Genomic DNA, 24,521 nt, shown 5'->3' with positions numbered 1-24,521 from the left:
GGAAGAAGATTTTTTTGCCTCAAAGGAAAAAGTTCCATGTTGTTTATATAAAGGCATTTGTGTCCGCACAGGTGAGACCTAAGGTCACCAGACAATTACTGCAACCAACCAGTGCAGTTTGCCCCCAGGGATACACTCCTCTGCCACCATGCCCGTGGTTCACAGGTGGGCACATCTTGAAGATAGAGAGTCTCGGTGTAACCTGGGCACCTCCCAACTCTGTGGACAGGGATCTACGGCAGGTATTCTCACTCCTAAAGCCACTCCGAACTCTGTCCCCGGAGCACACAACAGAGCCAGATATTTGGTTCCTAAGCTTTGAAGTTCCTTAGAGGTCCATTTGAAGTCACGTTCTCAGGAATTCAAAGAATAGAATTAAGGAAACCAGAACCGTAGCACCAAGGCATTTTAGAATCTAACATTATTTTTGAGATTTCTGATTCACTTCCTCCTGAAAATGTGCTGTGGTTCATGATGTCTGGTGGTTCATGATCACTCCCCATCCCCAGAAGCCAATGAGAGCAGCCTGACTGGAACACCATAAAGGCTGGGCCTTCTCGTCTCCAAAATCTTACTGAGAGTTTGTCAGTCCACGGTTACAAGCTAATACCATGCAATACTAATTAAAATTAACTCAGTGGTAAGACACAAGGATACAGGTGTGTTTGCTTTGTTACCCCCTCATCCCCAGCAAGCTACCATTCCTAGCACCTTTTGGAGGTGCTTAGCCTGGATCTTGGCTTTGATTATTGACTGACTATCTGTCAAACCCTAATAATCCTAAGCACTTCCCAAGCCCCAAAGAGTCAACAATATATCAGACATCCCTCCAAGGCTTCGCTCACACCCCTTACCTATGTATCACTTCCTGGGTCTATATTCCATGCAGGTCTCAGGACTAACTTTCCAACAAATTAAAGCTCTGGTAATCGCATCCATTGAGAAGCGTCTATGCACCTGCGTACCTGGCTGTGTGCCAGGCTGTCAATGCCATATAATTTGAGGGTATATAATTTGAGACAAGAATGTATTCTCTGCTGGAAGAATATTTCTTACTATACAATTTAGAGATAAGAGCACACAGGCCACCGAAATGACTGTTCTTTTCAGGAAAAATAAAAAACCCAGCTCAACTAGGATCCATTTTCACCAGAGCTCTGAGCTAGACTCCCCGGGGTGTCTCTGCAGCCAGTGGAAAGCTCCTCTGGATGGAAGTCAGGGCCAAGGCCACTGAAAATGAGCCTAATTGCAAGGATTTCGCTTCTCTCCATCTCCCAGGGGTCCACAGGTGGCAGGTCGGCCTTGAGGGCAAAGGCAGAAGAAGCCATTGTGGTTTGCAGGAGCTATTGGATCTTAGAAGCAAGCCGGAGCTGCTCCTTGGAAGAGGGTTTTCTGGCCCAGGGCTGGTGCTGCCCTGCAGTTCTACAAGTGGGGATCTTTAGATGAAGAAATAAGCAACCAGCCAGGCAGAGTTCAAAACAAGCAAAGCAAGGAGTGAGCCACAGTGAGTCAGCAAAACAATAAGAAGAAATCCGTTGCCCACATCTACGGGGCTGTCGGAAGTTCACAGGCAGAATATCAAGTGGCTGTGCATGAGTGTTTTTAGGAGAACAAGGGTGAAGACAATGAAACAATGAGTGATGAAGGGCTGGTTTGTGTTTTTGTTTTGTTTTGTTTCTAAGATTATGGGATTTCTAGAGATGAAAAATGTATTTTCATTCAAAAGTTTCTCAGGTAATTGACATAGGAGATTCTGTGTAGATGAAGACAGACTTAGCAACTGGAAAACACACCCCAAGAAATTACCTAAATAAGCCCAGAAAAGAATGTGGAATATTCTTACACACTATATGAACGTACGTCACTGTGATTGGTTTAATAAAGAATCTGACTGGACAGTAGCTGAGTAGAATAAAGTAGGGGGGGAGAACCAAAATGAGAACACTAGGGAAAAGAAGGGCATAGTCAAAGGAGTCGCCTGCAGGCACAGAGAGAAGTAAGATGGGCATGCTATACTGAGAAAAGGTACCAAGCCACATGGCAAAGCATAGATAAGAAATATAGGTTAATTTAAAATGTAAGAGTTAGCTAGTAACAAGCCTGAGTTATTGACCGAACATTTTTAATTAATATAAGCCTCAGTGTGTTTATTTGGGAGATGCCAGTGGGACAGAAATTTCCACCGACAGAAGAAAGATCAATCATTTGAAAGGAAAATGAAGAGAGAGGGAATTAGAATAACAAAGTTTAAATCCCTTACCAACATTTTAGAGGGCAAATGGCGGGGGGAAGTAACATTTGAAGGATGTCCCAGAAATGGTAAAAGACAAAAAGAAATTCCACAAAAGTACCATGTGTAAATTGGAAGGGCTTTTAAAAGGACCACATCCAGGTAAAACCATAAGGTCAGGGGCAAAGTCTTTAAAACACCAGAGAGCACAGATGGACGGGCTGCACACAACAACAGTTTACACTGATGGAAACCCTCAGCAGAGAGCACAGATGGACGGGCTGCACACAACAACAGTTTACACTGATGGAAACCCTCAGCAGAGAGCACAGACAAACGGGCTGCACACAACAACAGTTTACACTGATGGAAACCCTCGTCAGAGAGCACAGACGGACGGGCTGCACACAACAACAGTTTACACTGATGGAAACCCTCAGCAGAGAGCACAGGCGGACAAGCTGCACACATAAGTTAGACTAATGGAAACCCTCAGCAGGGTTATACTCTTCACAAAACACTGAGAAAATAGATTCCCAGAGTAAGAAAAACAACCTCCACCAAGAAAAAAAATATTCTTTGAAAATAAGGGGAAATATTTTCCTGATGAGACAATATTGAGTGATTTTACTACTTAACCTTCATTAAAAGTGTCTTAAACAGGTCTATTAACAAAACACTTTTGGAAACACCATCTGAGAAACCTAAATATTTATCCAGTAGAGAATACCAGTAATAATCATTTCTACAAAAAAGTTAATGTTTAGCATATTCCATAAGTTGGGTTCTCAATAAAATGGACATTACAGTCAGAACTGTCACAGTGCCCTTCTACTGTTCAACAGAGATGAGGGAAGCAGCAAGGTCCTCAACATTAGGCTCTTTTTTTTTGGTTTTTCGAGACAGGGTTTCTCTGTGGTTTTGGAGCCTGTCCTGGAACTAGCTCTTGTAGACCAGGCTGGCCTCAAACTCACAGAGATCCGCCTGCCTCTGCCTCCCGAGTGCTGGGATTAAAGGCGTGTGCCACCACCGCCCGGCTAGGCTCTTTGAGTTAAGCATTTATGACATAATTTTTAAATTTTTAAATAATAGAGATATATAAATTATGAACAATAGAAGATAATGAAAACTTTAAATGACTACTAAGTTAACAACAAAATCTAAGCTATGAGAAGGGAGATTAGAAAATTGAGAAGAAACCAAAGTAAAAAGCAATAAGGTCATAGCAATCTCCCAACGATCAATATTCATTATAAATGCTAATTGGCTAACTGGCTAGCTAAAAGACAGATTGCTAATTAAGAAAAAATTTCAGCTATTTAATGTCAAAAATACTCATTTTAGTTCTGAGAACACATGAAGTTGATGCAGTAATCGGAAGAAATACAGGTTTCTATAAGAAGAGTGTCTGGGAGGGCAAAGGGTCTGTGTGGCCATATTCCTAGAAGCAAACAGAACAGTATCACCATATGCCAAGTGATTTCACAATGGAAAGAACAGAAAGGAAAATTCAGAATAAAACTATGGTCACCAAAGACACGTGGAACACTGTCAAAATAGCTAACCTAGGAGCGGAGCTTGAGACCTCCCCTACCATACCACAACAATTAGCCTGCCTTTCACAAACATTTATAAAGGAAAAATGCAGTCAAAACACAATGACAAGGTGAAGGAGGTTAGAAGAGGACTGATCTAAGGGATACTGGCTACAGGAAGGCTATCTTTGATAAGAAAAAATAGTTCTCATGGACATTCTGACAACTTGTACACCCAGCATATGGAAAACATTTGTTGTGCAGTTCATGAATATGACCAGAACCCTTAAAATGATGAACAAGCAAGAGCAAAAACTCTTACCAAGCCCCCACAAAGGAGAAATTACTTCAATGAAGTTCTCTTGGAAGGCAATTGCTCTCACAGCTCTCTGACCAGGGCTTTAAATAGAACTTCCTTTTTAAAAAAGAAAAATCCATAGGAGGCCTGGTAGAATGATTCAGCCATGAAATCCTGGAGACCTGAGTTCAGTACCCAGAACTCATGAGTCTTAGGTTTCTATTGCTGTACACCGTGACCAAAAGCATCTTAGAGAGGAAATGGCTTATTTCATTTTACAGCTTATGGTCCATAATGAAGGGAGATCAAGGCAAAAACCTGGAGGCAGAATTGTAGCAGAGGCCATAGAGGAATACTCTTTACAGGTTGGCTACTCATGGCTTGCTTGGTCTGCTTTCTTCTACACTCTAGGAACACCTGCCCAGGGATGGAGCCAACCACAGTGAGCTGGGCCCTCCCCTATCAATTGTCAATCAAGAAAATGCCCTACAGAGTTGCCCACAGATCAGTCTGATGATGGCGGTTTTTCAACTGAGATTTACTATTCCCAGGTGACCTAAGACTGTGTTAAGCTGACATACAACATACAACTAGCCAGTACCCACAGAAAGGCAACCTAACTCCAAAAGGTTATCTTCTAAACTTCATGGGTATGAACCTACCACCACATACAACAGTAAAAATCAAATAACTTTTTATTGTGTGGGATATAAAACTACAATTTAAAAATCATTATAAGCAGGTGATAACAAAAATAGCACCTTTTATGTTTTCCCTCGCAGAGACAATTAAAAATAAAATAAATCTCTTTTTAAATGTTCTTGGAAGTAATGAGATGATATGTGGAACTAATGTGCAAATATGTGTCTTAACATCTTCGGAAAATACACAAACAAAAAAACCCCAAACAAACCAGAATTGCACTCCCCCGCAAATGGAGAAAGACACCCATGTCAACGAGGCTATAAAATGTGCGGAAAAATATCTTAGAATTTGAAAGCTGCTTTTTGGAGGAACCAGTAAAATAGGCAAACTGTTAATCATGTTGATTAAAAATAGCAAGGGGTAAACAAGCAATACTGCATATGCAAACTGTGACAACCACCAATACAACATGTTAGAGAAGGTAATTGATACAGAATAACCTTGTCTCTGTTATGGTTTCTATCGCTGTGACAAAATACCAGAACCATAAAGCAAGTTGGGGAGGAAAAAGGGTTTATTCAGCTTACGCTTCTACATTGCTGTTCACCAGTGAAGGAAGTCAGGACAGGAAAGCAAACAGGACAAGATCCTTACTAGGGTGCTTGCTAGCTCACTTTCAATGGCTTGCTCAGCCTGCTTTCTTAAAGAACCCAGGACCACCAGCCTAGAGATGGCACTGCCCACCATGGGCTGTGTCCTCCCCCATCAATCACTAATTAAGAAAATGCCTTACAGCTGGATCTCACGGAGGCGTTTCCTCAACTGAGCCTCCTTCCTCTCTGATGACTCTAGCTGTGTCAACTTGCCACATAAAACCAGCCGGTACAAACCTTATGCCAGAGATGACTTTCAAAGTCTGGTGCAAGGATGGATTCCTAAATGCACGTGTATTCATTGGTCAGCCTTACCAGAGTGAGCCATAAGACTGAATAGTCAAATGAGAAAGAAGGCTTTAAATCAATAGCTAAAAATCTTACCACAAAGGAAGGTCTAAGTTCTATTTTATCAGGCCAGTCCTACATTTTGACAAATATCTTGTTCTAATATTGTAATACAAAGCTTTCGAAGAATTAAAGTGAAGTAGCCATTTCTCAGTGAGCTTTCACACTAAGTATAATAGGAGATCAAAAGACACAGGGCAGCTTCACACACAAGACAGATCAAACACCCTAGACGAAGAAGCAGCAGTAACTCCAGCACAGCCAAGAGTGTTGGCCAGGAGAAGCTTGGGTTCCTCTGAGGAATGCATGTCATTTCACGGTTCAGCACATAAGGCATGTAAAATAACCAGTTGTTTGGCTTAGCATCTCTGACCAAACAAACTGGGGAGGAGGAGTTTATTTGGCTTACAGATCACAGTCCATCATTGACAGAAGCCGATGCAGGAGCTCAGACAGGAACCTGGAGGCAGTAACCAGAGCAGAGACCTTGGAGGAACCCTACCCTCCTTACTGACTTGCTCCCTTTGGCTTGCTCACCTAGCTATTTTTTTTTGTTTTTTTTTTTACACAGAAGGGGATGGGTACTCTTACATCAACCATCAAACAAGAACAATGTCTATAGACATAACCACAGGCCTATCTGATGGAGGCAATTTCTCAATTGATAGTTCTTCTTCTCAGCTATGTTTCAACTTGACAACAACTAACTAACACACCAATTAAAAAAAATGTTTAAAAAATCTGATTATCCTAATAGAAAAAGAGAAAATTTTACAAAAATGTCAATATTACCTCACGAGGAAAATATGACCACCAGCAAACTAGCCTGGGAGGGACTTTCCAAGTGAAGGAGGAGTGGCTAGTATCATTTACAGTATACCATCTATGCTGTCTATTCTCGATGACGGGAACCATTAGAACCACCCCCTTAAAAATATTGCACATTCTGTCTCTTATGGCTTGTGTGTGTGTGTGCACGTGCACACGCGTGCACCTATATGTGGTCATGAACACGAGTATAGGTCATGAAACTAGAAAGGCGGCCCTGAAAGGAGAAAAAAAATGAGCTTTGAAAGAAGCAGGGCAGGCGGTAATAATGTGGCATGAAAGTGGGAGGTGGGTGGTAGGGGACGGAAAGGCTCACTAGTCCTGGGAGCAGGAAAGGAAGAGCAACCAAAATGAAGCATCTATGCAAATGCCAGAATCAACCCTGTTACTTTATATGCTAATTAAAAAAACAAATCCATAATTTCTAAAATAGCCACACCTTTGTCATTACCATTACAACATTGCATTCAAAGTCCTAGACGGTAAAAGAAAAAAGTAAACTTTAAAAATGTCACTCCCAGCATGAATGGAGGCGGGATCATGAAGCCCCACCCCTAGCAAGGAATTATTGGCAGCTGATAGCTCCTGGGGGGAGCTAGAGACAGTTTACTTCAGCGCTATGGCCTCTCTTAGGTTATCCATGCTCCAGTGGGTGGGCTCACACCCATGTGCCATGGGTAATACTAGCCAGACTCAGTGGGTTAATAAAAGAGGCCCTAGTATTGACAGGGGGATGTGGGGAGGGGATTCTGGGAGGGCTTGGAGGAAGGAAGGGGCAGGGTGAATATGATCAAAATACACTGCTTGCATGTGGGAAATTCTCAAAGAGTACATTAAAATACATATCAAGATGTAAATAGAGGAGACAAGAGAATGGGAAGAGAGGGGGAAACAAGTCTCCCCCTTCCCCCAACCGTGGAAGCATCACAGGCTCCTGCAAGCTGTCTTCTATTGTCCTTTAAAAGCCTGGGAGGTTACTAGAAAGAACTGACAGCCTCTAAAGTGTTCCTGTGCAGCGCAGTCCAGAAACAGTTTTCCTCTGCTATTATTTATGAATACTTCCTGGCATGTGGATAGTATTTTTCTTTTCTTCTACATGTTAATAATTTCTAACTTTCTGTATGGAAAAAAAGCATATTCTTCTTATACTGAAACAGTAAGTCAAAATAAAAAGTAATGTCTTGGAACAGGTAGTCACCATTTAGACCCATAGCATCTGAGTATCTGAAATGCTGTTTAAAATGGGCTTTTTTATTCCATCTTACACCTGTAAGAATGGTCAAGATCAAAAACACTGATGACAACTCATGCTGGAGAGGTTGTGGGGTAAAGGGAGCACTTTTGCATTGCTGGTGGGAATGTAAGCTGGTACAACCCCTTTGGATGTCAGTGTGGCAATTTCTCAGAAAATTAGGAAACAACCTTTCTCAAGACCCAGCAATACCACTTTTGGATATATATCCAAAGGATGCTTAATCGTGCCACAGGGACATGTGCTCAACTATGTTCATAGCAGCATTGTTTGTCATAGCCAGAACCTGGAAACAACCTAAGTGCCTCTCAATCGAAGAGGGATAAGGAAAATGTGGTACATTTACACAATGGAGTACTACACAGCAGAAAACAAATAACGACAGCTTGAAATATACAGGCAAATGGATGGAGCTAGAAAACATCATTTTGAGTGAGGTAACCCAGACACAGAAAGACAATTATCACATGTGTTCACTCATAAGTGGTTTTTAAACATAAAGAAAACCAGTCTACAAACCACAATCCCAGAGAACCTAGACAACAATGAAGACCCTAAGAGAGACATACATGGATCTACTCTACATGGGAAGTAGAAAAAGACAAGATCTCCTGAGTAAACCAGGAGCATGGGGACCTTGGGAGAGGGTTAAACGGGAGGGGAGAGGCAGCGAGGGGAGCAGAAAAAAATGTAGAGCTCAATAAAATTAAAAAATAAAAAAACGGACTCTTTATTCTCATAAGATAATAGATGGGAGGGGTGGCGTCAGGGTTGTTTGTTCCTAGAATGCATGGTCTGACAAAGCCTTTGAGGAGCAAACGTTAAACCTCCTGCAAGTCTGTCTCGATGTTCTCACTGACAGTTCTCTGAGACCAACACAAACAAATGTGCTCCCATGTCTGCTGTGGCTATGGGATATAAAGCTGTTGATAGAAAGGAAAGATATCTCTCACAAATCAATTTTTCTGAACTGTCTTTTAATTAATTTGGAGAGTTTTAGAGTTGACCTTGATGAGATTTCTGAGCTCCTCTCCCGTGTTGCTTCATTTCTTGGCTAGAGCTTCCCGGAGAAAGTTGAGGTGGCCTGTTAGTGACTCTCACGGTGGGGGGGTCTTGCCCTCTGCTGAAGGTGGAAGGTCTTAGCTCAGAGTTCTGCACCTGGCTCCACACCATGTTTCAGATTTCAGACTGTTACAGATGGCTGCTGCCTTTGCACGTACCCCACAATGCATCTTCATGCAGCTTATTGACATGAATCTGATTTTCCTTATTGAACCAGTGGGCTTGATGCTGTGGTCAAGGCCTGCCTTGCTGTTACACAGCTTCTGTAATTGCGAACCATGCTCCTCTTGATCTCAGCAGATGTTAGCATTACTGAGACTAATACCTCTAGTGTTTCAGATTTTTTCAGCTACTCAGATAATTGAGATTCATCTATGTGATTAAAGTTTCTGTTTTTTTTTCATTTTCAAAAAATGCTAATATTGGCAAGCACTTTCATAATAGATATTATAGTTTTATCACTTCCTGTGTTCCAAAGTACACATCACAGGAAGTAACATCTGTATCAGGTGTAGAAGTGACTCACAGCCAAGGGAAAGAGCCAATATGAGGTTACCTAGCACATGGCCCAGATGGAAAAGTCTAGAAACCTAAGGAATATAAGTAGCTACCCCGTGCTGATTCAAGTTAAACAGCTCCTAAGACCCAGTAAAGAGTTCATTGAATGATAGAAAGTAAACATTTCTCTTTATCTTGTAATAAAATCTTGTTTTGTGTCCACAACGGTGAGGGAAACATTTATCAGCCTAATTTATCCGTGATTGTTTAAGCTATGAGTGTCTGCCTTTATTTTTGTCATTGGCTTTTCCATAATATGCTGTTCTTCTTCTAAGTCCCTGTGCCCCTCTGTGAAGCCACCTGACATGGCACCTGTACACCGTTTCACCTTTGGATCCACCTCCAAGCGCTACATGCTTGCAACTTACTCCATGTGCATCCCAGGTTTGACTATTTTACAAAAGGTTGATCTCTGTAATCTTGAACTCTTTCTTTCTTTTTTTTCCCTGCAGTCTTCAAGGCTGGACATTTCTTTCCTGTTTATCAATAACTTTTGGGCTTTATATTTATCTGAGATGTGTTCTATTTCATTTCCAGCTGTCCGTGCTAACACAGGGACTCGGTGGAATTGGTACATTGAGCTTGTGTTCTGCATGCCTGTGAAATGTTGTACCAGCAGCTTCTGGCTGATCTCCCGATCATCTCTATGCTGGCCGTGCTTCTGTCTGCAACTAGAGATGGCTTTGACTGTGCTCTGTATTCCTCTTCCTCAGTTCCTTCCCCCCTGAGTCCTTTCTGTTTGCTTGCACCACCTGCAGCTTCTAGAACTATATTTGCACAGGTGTGTGTGATGTGAGCACAAGTCCCTGCCTAGCTCTGCACCTTGGAAAACCCCACCATTATCGCTGTTTAAATGAAGCGTTACCTGTGGCTCTATAAAGCATGTCTTTAGTCTTCTCAAGGGGGTAATCTAAACTCTCATCGGTATATATATATATATATATATATATATATATAGTTGCTGTTGTTGCTAATCTGACTGTATGTTGAGTTGAGCTGGGGAAATGATTTCTATTGTAGTTGTTTTATATTCAGAAATCATCTTACTGTGTAACCCCAAAGTTGGCGGCTTCTTCTCAACGCTCATGTCCCTTTCAATGGTTGCTAGGGTTCCGGGCATGCAACACCATGCCACTTACACATTTTCTAAACCTTCTGAAACGATCTATTTTTCTTCTTTTGTTTCTGATAAATAACATCAGTTGGTTTCCTGATATTAAATTATCGTTTCCTTCTCAGAAAGCACAACTTGGTCACAAGGTGTCACCTACTGTATACACCAATGAACCCACTACATTCCCTTGGACGTTTTTGATTTGCGCTGGTGAAGCAGTTCAGTGTGCGGGCTTCCTGTGATTGCCACGTGGCTTTCGTAACCAAGGAGGGCTGATCTCAGGGAAAGGAGTTGTAGGAACATTGTCCCCTCTCCCATGTCTCAACAAGCTTGTGTAGACATTCCTTCCAGAAACAGCTGATGGAACTTGCCAGAGAAATTGTTTGATCCTGGAGAATTTCCCCGGATTATCTTCCCCAACACTGGAAGGCTTCGAAACGGACTTGCTGCGTATATGTGCTCAGATCCGTTCACATTCTGGTGCTTCCTTAACTCAGCTTGCTCCGTACAAAGGGTCTGTCTGTTTGGTTAAAGCTCTGAGTACACTCCAGGAGACAATGACTCACATTTTTCTCGCTGCATTTCATATAAGGTCTGGACAAGAACTGTTTTTGTTCCTGATATTGCTCATCCATCATTGCCTTTAAAAAAAAAAAAAAAAAAAAACTCCATCCAGGAGATGATCAACTGTACTGATCTTTCTAAAAATTCAGTTTTGCTTCCATCAGTTTTCCTTATATTTCTTTTTTGATTCTTTGACATCTCTTCTTATCTTCTGTGTTAACTGTCAACTTCACACAATCTAAAAACACGTAGGCAAGAAGTCTCAATGACAAACTGTCTAGATCAGGTTGTTCTGTGGGCAGTGCCTGTGGGACGTGGTCATGGTTATGACAATTGAGTGACGAAGACCAGCCAGTGTGGGGTGCACCATTCTCCAGGCTCAGGGTCCTGAACTGGATTAAGTCAGAGACAGTGAGGCAAGCTCTAGACGCCTGCACTAATCCATCGCCTTTGCTGGTCACTATGGATGTGACGTGACTAGTCCCTCCCGCTTCTGTCACCGTGACTTGCCTGCTACAAATGACTGTAACCTGTAGTTATGAGATCTTTCTTTCTCCCCTAAGCTGGGATATTCTATCATAGCAACAGGAAACAAAACTGAGTCATCTTTTTCCCCCAATTCTTTTGTCTCGTTCTGGTTAGGAAGCTCTCTGTTTCTAGTTGTTTAGGGGTAAGCATTGATTTAAATTTTCCTTTCCAGTGCAGACATTTTCATGTTACACATTCCTAGCAGTGTCCTGCTTTGGCTATGCTCCCACAAGATTTCTTATAATAATTTTCGTTTTCATTTAAATCAAAATATTTTCTGACTCCCTCTATCTCTCTGACCCAATGTTTTACTTTGAGTACGTTATTCTGTTTTCAGGTGCTTAGACATTCTCCAGATCATTTTTTTTCCTGTTCCATCCCTGGTTTCTAAATTAATACTATTTTGGCCAGAAGGTGACTTGTGTAGGCTTTAATCTAACTCAGTACCTGTGGGGTTATTTTGCAGTCTAGAATGTGGTCATGATGAATATTCTGCGCATGCACACAAAAACACTGTCTGCTGTGAAGTGGTCTGTAGCTGACCCTCTGGCCAAGGTGGAGGGCAGACTCCTGTCAGGTTGTGAGGTGGTCTGTAGCTGACCCTCTGGTCAGGGTGGAGGGCAGACTCCTGTCAGGTTGTGAGGTGGTCTGTAGCTGACCCTCTGGTCAGGGTGGAGGGTGGACTCCTGTCAGGTCATGAGGTAGTCTGTAGCTGACCCTCAGGCTAGCATGGAGGGCAGACTCCTGCCAGTTTTTCAAAGCTGAAAACACTCCCACCTTCTTGCTGTTACACAGGGAGCTGCTGAAGCCCCCAGCTACTCCTGCCACTCTGCCTGTGCCTTCCTTCTCTCGTCCGTGATCCTGCAGTGTGGAAGCTCCTGGTTGGAATTTCTGCTCTTTTGACACTTTCTGCACATTTTTATGAATTCAATTTCCTTTGCATCTCCAGATTCTCACTTGCCTATTGGCTGGCCACCTCTAGGCACTCTGGACCCATTCTGAAGCGGGTATCTTCTCCTCACCTTAACCTTTCTCCAGGTGCTCTGGACTCGTTCTGAAGCGGACATCTTCTCCTCACCTTAACTTTCACCCAGTTCATGGCGTCATATTCAAAGCAGGTTTCTGGACAGAAATCACTTATTTGTGCTAAAAATCTGGAAACCTCTGCCTCCAACAGGGAGTGAAACCTCACATTTGAATCTTCCTTTGTAGATTGTTTTACATGCTCATTTCCCTGTGTCCTGATCCTTCCTTCTCTTTAACTTTGTGTTAAATAATTATGTAGGAATTTTGGGTTGTTTTTGTATTTTGTGGGAGGGGGTCATTAAACCAAGAATATACCTACAGTAGGCTCCCTTGGTGCTTTTCTATTTGTCCGTATGTATTTTGTCTTTTTTCATTTTTATTGACAATAGCTTTATTTCTCATATAGCATATCCCGATTACTCCCTCACCTCCTCCCAGCTCCTCCCCACCCCTCCCATGCAGATCGACCCTCCTTTCTGTGTCTAATTAGAAAACAAGCAGGTTTCTAAGGGAAAATAGTATAATATACTACTATGATAAGATGAAACGAAACCTAACACATTGGAATAGCACAATACAAACAAACAGAAGGAAAAGAGCCCACAAAAAGTATAGGAAACAGATAGAGATGCAAAACCCCACTCTAGAACCCCCTCCAGGTGCAGACCCATGCTGGCTCTGTGCTGGCAGCCTCAGTCTCTGTGAGTTCATATTTGTCTTGTTGATTTAGAGGACCTTGTTTCCTTGGTGCCTTACATTCCCTCTGGCTCTTTGTTTGTTTGTTGAGAAAAGCTCTCAGTTTGAAGCCCTTGCTAGCCTGGAATTTGCTATAGGGACCAGGCTGGCCTTGAACTCACAGAGATCCACCTGCCTCTGTCCCCTTAGGACTAAGATTGAAGGTGTGTGCTACCATTTGCCTTTTGCTTTTTGTTTTTGTTTTTTACTTTTTGTTTTTAAGATGGGGCCTCACTATGTATCTCTAGTTGGCTGGATTGAATATTTATTATGGTTCTATTACTCTGTTTGCAAGTATTTTCCTATCTTGTCTGTTCACAATTTCAACTGCCTGCTTTACACGCCCACGCCATGTGTGTTTGTTTGTGTAATAAAATATACACCTTTATATAAATAAATGGATCATACGTGAAGATACAGGTCTGTCTTTAAGTCTATGGAATTTACTGTCCCGTGTTACCATGTGTCACATAGTAGATGGTGGGAAGGTGATCTGATTTCACACTGCCAGTTCCTCCTCCAAATCAGTGCTAGCACGCATCTCACGCTTTACAAATGCTGGAAGACTGTGCAAACATGCTCTGTCACTAGTCCCTGCTCACTCCACCGCCAGTTACTCTCTGAGCAAGAGAGAGAGAGAGAGAGAGAGAGAGAGAGAGAGAGAGAGAGAACAATACAACTTTTACCATCTCTATCACTTTCCTTTCTTGTCCAGAGGAGGAAAATTTCTCTCTGATGGTCCATGATTTCTTCCTGATAAGCTTCCTCGTAATTTCTTTTTTTTTTTTTAAAAAATACTTATTTATTATGTATACAATATTCTGTCTCTGTGTATGCCTGCAAGCCAGAAGAGGGCACCAGACTTCATTACAGATGGTTGTAAGCCACCATGTGGTTGCTGGGACTCGAACTCGGGTCCTTTGGAAGAGCAGGCAATACTCTTAACCTCTGAGCCAACTCTCCAGCCCCCCTCATAATTTCTTGAGCCGATGATCTCCAGACAGTTCTATCCGTTCTAGTTTGTTCTATCCGTTCTAGTTTGTTTGGAACGCCAATCCACCTCAAGTTCTGCTAGTTTTTGATTGGTTTAAGTTACTAAGCATATCACTTGGTTACGACAATAAAACTCATGAGATTTTTCGTCTTTGTTCCCGTCTGTGTAATGTGTCTTCTCCCTACCTTCAAGACTTGCTTCTTGTCTTCGCCGCATGCATTTGGCTCTGACTTGTCGAGTGCTCAGTTCCTGCTTGTTTGTAGCTTTGCTCTTTTCCAGTTGAGTTGGCAGAACGTCTTGAGTTTGCGGTTTGATAACACTGTTTATTTTTGTATCACCTTTGATCATTATCTCTCCAAATGCTCTTCGTGCCATGTGTTCTTCGAGGACTTCAATCACACATATGGTAACCATCTGACGTTATCTCGCAGCTCTGCGGATGCAGGCTCCATCTTCCCACTTGCCTTCTCTCTGAAACTCAATTTCAAAAGTTTCTGTCTTGTTCTATCTTTAAACTCTTCCGTTGGCTTCATCACATCTCCTCGTGAGTCCATCCAAAGTCCCTTTCCATCTTGGGTGTTATATTCTTCTTAATATGCCCGTGACTTTAATTCCGCATCGCTGATGAAATCCCGCACCTGTTCCCTCCTGCAGGGCATTATTATGTTAATCAGCTTTGTGCTGAGAGTTCCAGTGTGCAGGTCTCTGGTTCTGCTGACTGTCTTGTCTCTTGATGGATGAATTTCTCGCTTGCTTTGCACTTCTTGTAACAAATGCTAGCCCTCATAAGTAGGGCAGCAGAAAATGCCATTCATTGGGCTTCTTTCCCAGGAGCACCGCGGCCCTTCTTGTGTTGGGCTGTCAGCATAGGGGGCAGGAGCAATATTCGGAGTTGACTTGGACTTGGCTCCTATCAGAATGTTTGCCTGCAGAGGCACCAAATTCCCTTCACTGTGACTTCTCCACAGAGCTTTGACTTCTGGGGTATCTGAGCATCTCTTTCAGTCTATGTGCCCCCACTCTGGCCTTCCTATATTCCTCTACCATAGAAAGTGCACACCATGCCCCTTTCCTGTATCACCTAGCAGGCAAGGGCTTGGTCCAGCTTGAGTCTTCAGGAATCTTGTAATGAGTTGTGAGTTTGGGGCTTTCTGGCAGCACAGTCAGAGCTTCTGCATTTCACTTACAGGGAGGAATATAGTTTAGAGCTTGTCAGTCACTCCAGGGACCGAACCACAGACATTCATAAGTATCCACTGTTATTAACCACCAATGCTGATGCTTGCAAATCTTCTGAAGCCTGAATTCCTCATTCTGACTCCTTGTTAGAGATTTATTTCTTAGTAGAGGACTTTAAAAAGAAAATAATAAAACTAGGCAATATGAACTTTTCCAAATATCTCATGTTTCACAGAAGGGATCTAAGGTAACTGTGATCTAATAATTTGAAACCGAGAAAACATAAACTCAAGTCAGATTTCTTAAAAACTTCATTTGGAGAAAAACAGGATCCATATGGCATACACCAAGTCACCCTACACTAGGAAGTAAGCAAAATGCAAACACCACTAGACAAGAAACGGCATAACAGAATAGCAAGAAAATACAAATCAGAATACCAAAAATCATATAGAAAATATACAGCACAGAATACACCAGGCTTCATTTCGAAACAGATGTCGCGCTCTTACACAATCTGAGTATTGACCAAAAAGAAAAAAAACAAGAAAAATGAAACTAGCTGTGAGCAGAGTGGTGGCAGCGGAAGTGACAGAAGTGACTTTCATATGGACCCACTCCACGCTTCTCTAGGAAGGTCCTTCCTTACCTGTGCTCCAACACGACCTTCAGGTGTGACACAACATTTTCTCACCTCTTACTCTCTTAACTTTTCCCAACATGGAAAGCAGACCTAACAGGGTGGGATGCCATGGCCATGGCTCCACTCTTTTATATGGTGTCCTTACTGTGGTTTGCATATGAAATGACCCCAAGAGGCTCAGGTGTTCACTTCCATGATGGAATATACCCCTTGCCCCCAGAAATGTGAGCCCCAATAAACACCCTTCCTCCCGCTAAGCTGCTTCTTCTCGGGCATTAGGCCACAGTAATGAGAAAGGGAATGAATAAACCAGGCCTCAAAGAGCAGAGATGCCCTTCCTCATCACTTTGAACACTGTACTTCTCATTTGTTTACGGAAGGTCAGAGCCTTTTGCCATTGCCTATGCCCATTGCCTTCTCTGAATATGGGCTGCTTTACAGAGTCACACAGTTGCATGTTGGAGAATGCTTGCAGACTGTCTTCAAGTGCATCTTATCCTTGTTGATTTTAACCACTGTTTCAGAATGGTCCCTTTGCTCCTTTCTCATTTCTTTCGATGGTCTCTCCACAGAGGCTACTGGCTGCCTGTTGCACCCCTTTCTGATCTTCTGTGGTTACTTATGTATTTATGCCTGTTAAATTATATTAAAATTTGCTTTACCCAAAAAGGTGACCAGGTCCTGCGTAAAGCCCCTCTTCTGCATTTCGAGAATCAAAGGAATCTGAGCAGAATGCTCTTCACTGCAAACTTGGGCTTTTATTTTCTTCCCCATCTGTTTCTCTCATCATTGAAGCTGGGGTGGCACAACCAGTTTGGTTAGTATACATTTGTGTTTCCCCAGCACAAGTTTAGTAGACTCAGCCTTTCAGATCTCAGGCTAATGGCCAGTGCCATATAGATGACACACAAACATCCAGGTTCCCTCAAGGCACTGTTTATTTTGTATGTCTCTACCAGGCGGCAAGTGAATTAACGATCTCTTCCCATCACTAGATGCTCTTAGTCTCGGCTATTTTATTTCTGAATAGTGCCCTGACCTGCTGCCAGGGACTAACATATTCCGTGGAGGAAGAGGACTGAGGGAGAGATGAAGCAGGCACATCCAGCTCCTGACCGGAAGGACTGGGTTGGCCACTGACACATTCTCTACTGCCTGCTTCCTACCCTGAATCAGCTGCTGACGCTGGGAACGAAAGAGTCTTGGATTGCTTCTCAGTTAACACCATTAACACCACCATTAGGGACAATTTTCTTATTAGCCACTTAGCTATTATCATAGCCCTTCCTTTCCACAGCCGTGACTCTATGCCTTTGCATCCTGAACCCACTGGAAAGGTACTAGGCCTCCTGGTGCACCTTAGCTTCCCAGGATGAATCCCTGATTTTCTAGAGGGACTGTGAAGCCAGAAGAGTGGAAAGACAGTGTAAAATTTGACAACATTACAAAGCGTGAGCTGTCAGGGATGTGTCTGGCTGAAGATAGCCTAAGTCTAGTTAGTACCTACTGCTTCATCTAGGCTCCCCACTGACTCCTACAGTGGTCCAGTCTCACTTAATTAATTGTCTGTAGTTTCTTGCATGTTGTATCTACTCCTTAGTTTAACATCCTATTCCTCTTCCCGCCCTGAGAGAGCATTCTAGGCCTTCCCTCGAGGTTCCCCACCATTTGTAACTATGTCACATGACTGTGAACTACTGTTTCCCATCTCTCCTCTAGACTGCATAGCCCAGCTGTCATGGTACTGGGCCTGCAGCCTTCCTTGCGGATGGTTTGGCTGGTGAGTGAAGGAAAGGAGACCAACATCAATCATAACTTCCCACATTTGAGATGGCCAAGGCTGCTTCTAGCTCTGAATAGAATAGCAATCGTGTATGAATCCAGTTTACCTAAAATATGAAACCCTTTGTAGTATATCAGACTTCAGGCAACAAGCTCAGGCAAGTTGAGTTCACATGATCTGAACCCCTGAACTTGCAGTTAACTCTTAGCCAACTTAAGTGAGGAAGATAGGACATTAATATAAGAAGTAGAGTTTCTCACCCAGCACTCCATCCATAGTGACCTCTACCAAGGCACCCAATAGCACAGTTACTCAAACTGCCTGCTAGGCATGCATTGCTTGAGTTCGTGGTATGTAACCTTCCACTGTCCCTCAAATGTCAATGCCTGACTGAACAGCACTTAGAGAATAATCTTAGATAAAAACCACTATCCAGCCAAGAAAGGGAAGTCTGAGCTCATTGTTTAAAATGAAAGCTCAAGACTCACTTTTCCTGTTCTCTGAAAATTCTAATTATGTTTCTTTGATTAATTTTAAAAAAATTCAATAAAATATATCTGATTCTAAGGTCACTGAATTTGGAACAGAGAAAATGTATAGCAAAGTTGATCAATATATGTCAATCATGTAGTATATTTACAAAGATATATTTTATATCATATTCTTGTATAAGAGTTTCCATGGTCATAATTACGTATATTTGTATAATATAAATTATAATGAAAATTAAATATAACTTTCAAAATTATCCACCCAGAAGATATAAAATAAATTGTTTTAATAGCAACATATCTGGTAATTTACAGATAAGTCTTTTAATAAATGCATAATTTCTAGTTTTTTACGGTAAAATTAAAGTGATGTATTTTCAATTCTAACTGTCTTGGGGGTTAACTCTACCTTTCACCTTTTCTGGCTCCCCTCCCAAGTGCTTTGTGAGTCGATTAGTAGCATATAAACACATAAAAACACAAACACATAACACATAAACAACCCTTTGCACGTATGCCCATGAAACATTCAATTCATTCTTTTCAAAGGTGAATGATTTCTGAGAATTCTGAAACTCATCAAGAAGTCAAATTTTAGGGATGCAATTTAGGAACTCCCATCTCAAGCAGGATGACTCTCGGGAGACAAGTCAACATTTCTCTCCAAGACAAACCACTCTTCAAGTGTTGTCTTCATTGGTGACATGCAAAGTCAGAAAGAAAGAGAGAGAGAGAGAGAGAGAGAGAGAGAGAGAGAGAGAGAGAGAGAAGCCAGGGAGGATAAAATGTACAGATGTGACTGATGGTAGGCAAGGCTTGGATGAAAGATGCTAGGACATTATGTTTGAAATAAGTATCATTTCACCCTTTGAGGATTACTAGTCCCAAACCAGAAGGTAAATTCATGAATGCTGTGTGACCAGAAGGTGAAATATGGGCTGTGTCACAGTGAGTAAGCCACCTGAAAAGTTATTGGTTTCCCAGTGAGCATAGGATGTCCAGAGGACATGCTTCCTGGAAGGACTGAGGCATTCTCAGACATATGGCCTCCTGCCATGAATGCAGAACTCCACTGGATGTATCTGTTAAACCTGTAGTTACAAAACTAAACCTGTAGGTGATCTGGGCATCTTCATCTATGCGTCGAGAAATATCATTCTCCCAAGAATCACTGAAAGTCATGGAGTCCTTATATATGATATGTGTCATCAAATTACCTTCCATGACTATTAATGCAAATAGGAACATGAACATCATGGCACATGATGTTATAAACATGAGTACCCCTGACGCTTGGTCAGATCTCAATCAATCGACAACGGGCAATGACAAGGAATGAAGGTGCTTTTCAGGCGAGAATCGCAAAAGCCTGCAGGACGCGTTGTCTTGTTCTCCCTGAGTTATTGCTAAACAAGAGTCCTTGCAAATTAGAATAAATATGCAGCCAAACAGAGAATAAAGTAAATGCATCCCCTACCCCGGTGTTGGTATCCACAGGAGCAGCTCCTTATTACTAAATTTTAGAGACACATATTGAGATAAGCTTGGTAGGTAGGAAATTACAGGAAGATAATGTAATTCTGCAGTCATAAAATATTCCATAATGGAAGGGGCTGCAAGACAATTTTGGCACCGGCAACATTTGCTTTTGTAATATGATCATATGTTAAGGTGATTTTAAAAAATCAATTTAAAAATTCATAAGATGATTTTATTCTCCTATTACAATACAGGTTTATTATGCAATATTTCATCCAGGGATTGTTTCGGGGGTGGCTATTTTACAGGACAAATGTTCTCTTGGGTCACTTGATTCCAAAGATAGAACAAAGCCCGTCGTTCGAATAAGTGTTTTATAATCCCGTCTCTACCATTGCCTCCATTGATAATTCCTAGTTCACAAAATTTACAAAAACTAAGCATGCATCTATGCCCGGCAAACCCACAAGCATCCTTGCATGCAACACCTTAGACAAGCAACACTGTTAACTAGTGACAGCAGTTCATCTGCTATCCTCACTAACCAGTAGCTATAAAAACAGAGCCTGGCCAATATTTTCCTGTCCAAATCCCTCTGCTATCTCCTCATCTTCAAAATTGACCCTATAGCTGAAGGATGGTAACAGATGCACTCAAATTTTTAGAAAGACTCACACTGTGCAATACATCCTAAAAGAGTTTGATAAGAGAATTGTGTCTTGAAAATGACACTGCTTTCAAAGCTGACTTATGACTCACACAGACAGGCACATTGTCACTGTTAGCTGGGGACTGACCTGGTATTGGCTGAGCTGCTAATACCACAGTGGGGAGAGGCCTGGAGGCAGGAGCTGGCCTAGACAGAGATGGAGTTACTTGGTTTGCCAGAAAGTGAGGTTTTTCATGGCTGTGGAAGAGTCCTGATTCCTCGGGATATATCCACGTGGAGTCCAGAGCAAAGGAATTGTTTAAAAAGATCTGTCCAAAAGAAAGGCAAACAAAACATTCACAAACAAAACACTTGGTGGAATAGACAGGTGTATACTATGTTCACTGGTCCACTGGTGGGTGTTATACTACTGGACAAACCATAAAAGTGTGAATTCAAAACTTAAAGAAAGGGATTGCTGTAAGAAACCAGAGAAAGACCTCTAGCTGAGACTGAGCTAATCTCCAGCCTAGCTAGGTCAGTGCAGCAGCCAGGTGACAAACTGAAGGATCACCCGATGAGATCACCATTTTGGATGGTAGAACAAGTTTACATGCTATTCCATCTTTCATATTCAAGTAAGTAAATGATATTTGGGACACTTGAGTTCATAAGCCATCAGAAAGGAGAAAAAAAAAACAGAGTAGAACTCATGAGAAAAAATTTCTTTTCAAAATGTGAAACTTGCATTTTATAATATTTAAGAGTGGATTTTGACCAACGGTTGTAGATTTTAAAGTTGAAAAAATTCTGATTCAGAAATTGTTGCTTTTTCAACAGAATCCAAGTGTTTGAGTCATGACGAAATTATCCCTATCTGCTGCTGTCTCTGAACAGGTCAGTCTGGTTCCGGGATGAGCCCTCTCTGTACTCAAACAGACAATCTATTACAATTAGAAAATGTAAAATGTTTTCCGTTAACATGGTGATACCCAGCGACTTATCAATTAAAAATCCACTCATCCAATTAAATCGCTTGCACTTTTACCTTGTAATTAGACATCCTCTTGTCTATCCAGCCTTTCCCAACAGGAGGTGGCAGAGCAGAAGGGCAGACATGTGGGAAAAGAGGCACCAACTCCACAGCAGAGGAGGGGGATAGTCCTATGGATGGAGAATGACCACCAAACAGCCACTGGGACCCAAAATTGAGAGAGAGAGAGAGAGAGAGAGAGAGAGAGAGAGAGAGAGAGAGAGAGAGAGAGAGAAACATTAGCCTGTTTTGTATCAAAAGATGCTGGAGTAGCTGTTATGATAAAGGAATTTAAGCATAGAAATTTGAAGAAAATTATATAATTTCCAATCAAGAAAGACCATGAACATTTATAAATTACAGAGAGACTTGTGAAAGTTTCATATCTGGATCATCATAAAATAATCAATTCAGTATCTGTCAATATTGGGGAGGACCTTCTAAGATAAGACAATGAGAGACTCAGGAAATGGGACTTCTACAGCCCAATGGTAACACAGAAACCTGGCAAAACTAAGTAGGTCATGAAACAAAGCCTAAAGTCAGGAATCTTGGAAAGGAGTTGGGGTGGGGGTGATGGGGTAGGAGGGAACAAAAGAGAGTGTGGGGGGGGGAGAAACCAGAAACCCTTCTATTCGTGCAGGAAACTAACAAAATAAAAAAAAATAGAAAAAGAAATGAGTTTCTGGCCTGGGCGGATGGGAAGGGCAAAGGCTGGCTTTGGGACCATTTCTTTTGAATACCCATTCTCTCTTCGTGGAGAGCACAGAGCAATCTCTGGCATCCCCATCAGTGTGGCAATTTGCACCCATCTCCTTTACTATTTTGAAACTGTTTTAAGGAGCTAAGATTGTAAGATTTCTCAAGGTTCGTTAATACAAACAGATACTAGAGCCAAGGAAATATAAGGACTCCTTGTCTGAAGATCTCAGACAAACAGCATAGGAAGGGACAGACGCGGAGTACAGGTCACCCAGTAACCCCCCTCCTGCTTCTTCACTCCAATAAGGTGGGGGTAGGTAAACATTCAGAGGCTGCTGCTTCAAAGGCACAAGGGTTTTCTTGTTCTGCTGTATGTAAAATGGCTTTCTGATTCTAGTTATCCTTACTTAGATAATGAATAGCAGAAAACATGCTAATGACACATGCTAAGATTTTCTGGATTTTTCCTTTTAATTTATGAGGGGGGGGACACAAGAGCTGGGAGGGGGCAGTTTTCAACATTATGTACCTCTAGTGGTAACACTCTGAAACGACAGCCCTCCTAAACATGGCAAAAGCTTCCAGAGCTTATCCAATAAAGCCTAATACAATGTGCATCACACATCAAGATAGGATGCCCAGTATGGCACGTATCATTATCGTTAAGTCCAAGGAACAGCTTAGGGGAAGTTTCATGACGTCTTCTAGAAAAATTCACAAGGTGGTACCAGGTTAAAATTAATTAAAAGGAGTATTGTAGCTGAACGCTTATTTGAATATGCTAATGAGGTCAGTTTCGGAATGAAATATATGCTATTCCTGTATTCAAATTCATTTGCACAGATAGTGAACAATAAATTTGGCCAAAGCCAGGAAAGGTTGCACCACCGCGCCATCAATCGAAGGTATATTCACTTTTCTTTGCTGTTCAGGCTCTGCATGCCAAACTCCTTTAAAGTGGAATCTGGCTTAAGGGAATTCAAATGGCAGGAGAGGAAATCCCCACCCCCCAAAACATTTTCAAGGCAGGATTTCCAGGCTGCCTTCCGTGGCTGGAATTCTCTTAAGCCCTGCCTTGAATCTATGTGAAGGAGTAGGGGGACCAGATCAGAATCAGAAATAGCTATTGATCCGCAGCTTGCTTTCTAGTCTGGCGGAGACTGTAAAAGTATTAACTTCGAGGCGATGGCAGCCACGATAGTTGGTTGCCGCGCTGTGATACGCGGCGGCGACTTCAGCACCGCGCTCTGGACAGCGCTCGGCGCCGGCCAGGGGGGAAGTTGAGTCCACGCTCTCTGGCTCCTGCTAGGGATGCAGGGTCTAAACCGCTCTGATGAAAGCCAGGGGGGAAATACCAAAAAAAAAAAAAAAAAAAAAAAAAAAAAAAAAAAAAAAAACTGCCAAGGCAAAACCGGACGTCTAAGCATGAACTTTCTTGCCAATGTATGACTGCGAGGCTGCGTCCTGATGGTGTGGAGAACCGAAAACCACCTGGGAAGGGAGGAGCGCCAACCCAGCCCCGTAATCCTGAGCCTGAGTGGGGATCGGAGCCGGGACGTTACCTGTCCGGGGAGCAAGGGATAATGGTGCACGGCGTGGTCTGGCGCAGAGGGCAGCGGCAGCAGAGGCAGCAGGGGCTCGCCCGGGGCTGGCCAGCCCGGCAAGCGCGCAAGCAGCGGGGCGGCGGCGGGCTGCGCCGAAGCCAGTAGCACCGGCGGGGGCGCGACCCCGGCGCCCAGCCGGAGCAGCCCGGTGGAGCCAGGGACCATCCAAACCCAGGGCGGTGGCGGCGGGTCTGCATTCATCAGCCACGGGAAAGCCTGCCGCCGCCGGGACTGCTGAGGCTGCTGCAGCTGCCGCCGCCGCCGCTGGAGCCTGGCGCCCGCCAGCATCCTACACCCCCGCGCGGGCGGCGGTGGGGGCGGCGGGCGCCCGAGGTGCGGGCCGGCGGCGGCGCGGGCTTCGGAGCGAACTCACTTGGTTGCGCGGTGTGGTTGCTCGCTCCGCCCCTGCCCCGCACGGGAGCCCCTCCTCCTGCTTGCGCCCTCTCTGCCTGCGCCGCCCCCGGGCCCAGCGGGGGCCCCAGTCCCCGCCCCCAGCCCAGGACCCCCGAGGCTGTGACACCACGAGGCACCGAGGGGCGCGCCCAACCCGGCCGGCTGATTCCTCTACTGCAGTCCCCAGCCCACTCG

General features: G+C 43.1%; 1 protein-coding gene across 1 annotated transcript in view; it reads right to left on the bottom strand.

Moving 5' to 3' along the window:
* Tcerg1l (transcription elongation regulator 1 like) overlaps positions 1 to 24,271 on the bottom strand; it is a 184,150-nt gene extending 159,879 nt beyond the window's left edge. The window contains exons 1-3 of the mRNA XM_057779012.1: positions 23,892 to 24,271; positions 21,643 to 21,789; positions 20,743 to 20,923 (exon numbers count right to left, since the gene is read on the bottom strand). Coding sequence (XP_057634995.1) covers positions 20,743 to 20,923; positions 21,643 to 21,789; positions 23,892 to 24,221 — 658 coding nt within the window. The 5' untranslated portion in view covers positions 24,222 to 24,271. The remainder of the gene's footprint in view (positions 1 to 20,742; positions 20,924 to 21,642; positions 21,790 to 23,891) is intronic.
* Positions 24,272 to 24,521: the final 250 nt, after the last annotated feature.

The sequence above is a fragment of the Chionomys nivalis genome, chromosome 8, assembly GCF_950005125.1.
Source record: "Chionomys nivalis chromosome 8, mChiNiv1.1, whole genome shotgun sequence".
Taxonomy (NCBI): Eukaryota; Metazoa; Chordata; class Mammalia; order Rodentia; family Cricetidae; genus Chionomys; species Chionomys nivalis.
The sequence above is the reverse complement of the archived record's forward strand: the minus strand, read 5'-3'. Positions and strand labels throughout refer to the sequence as shown.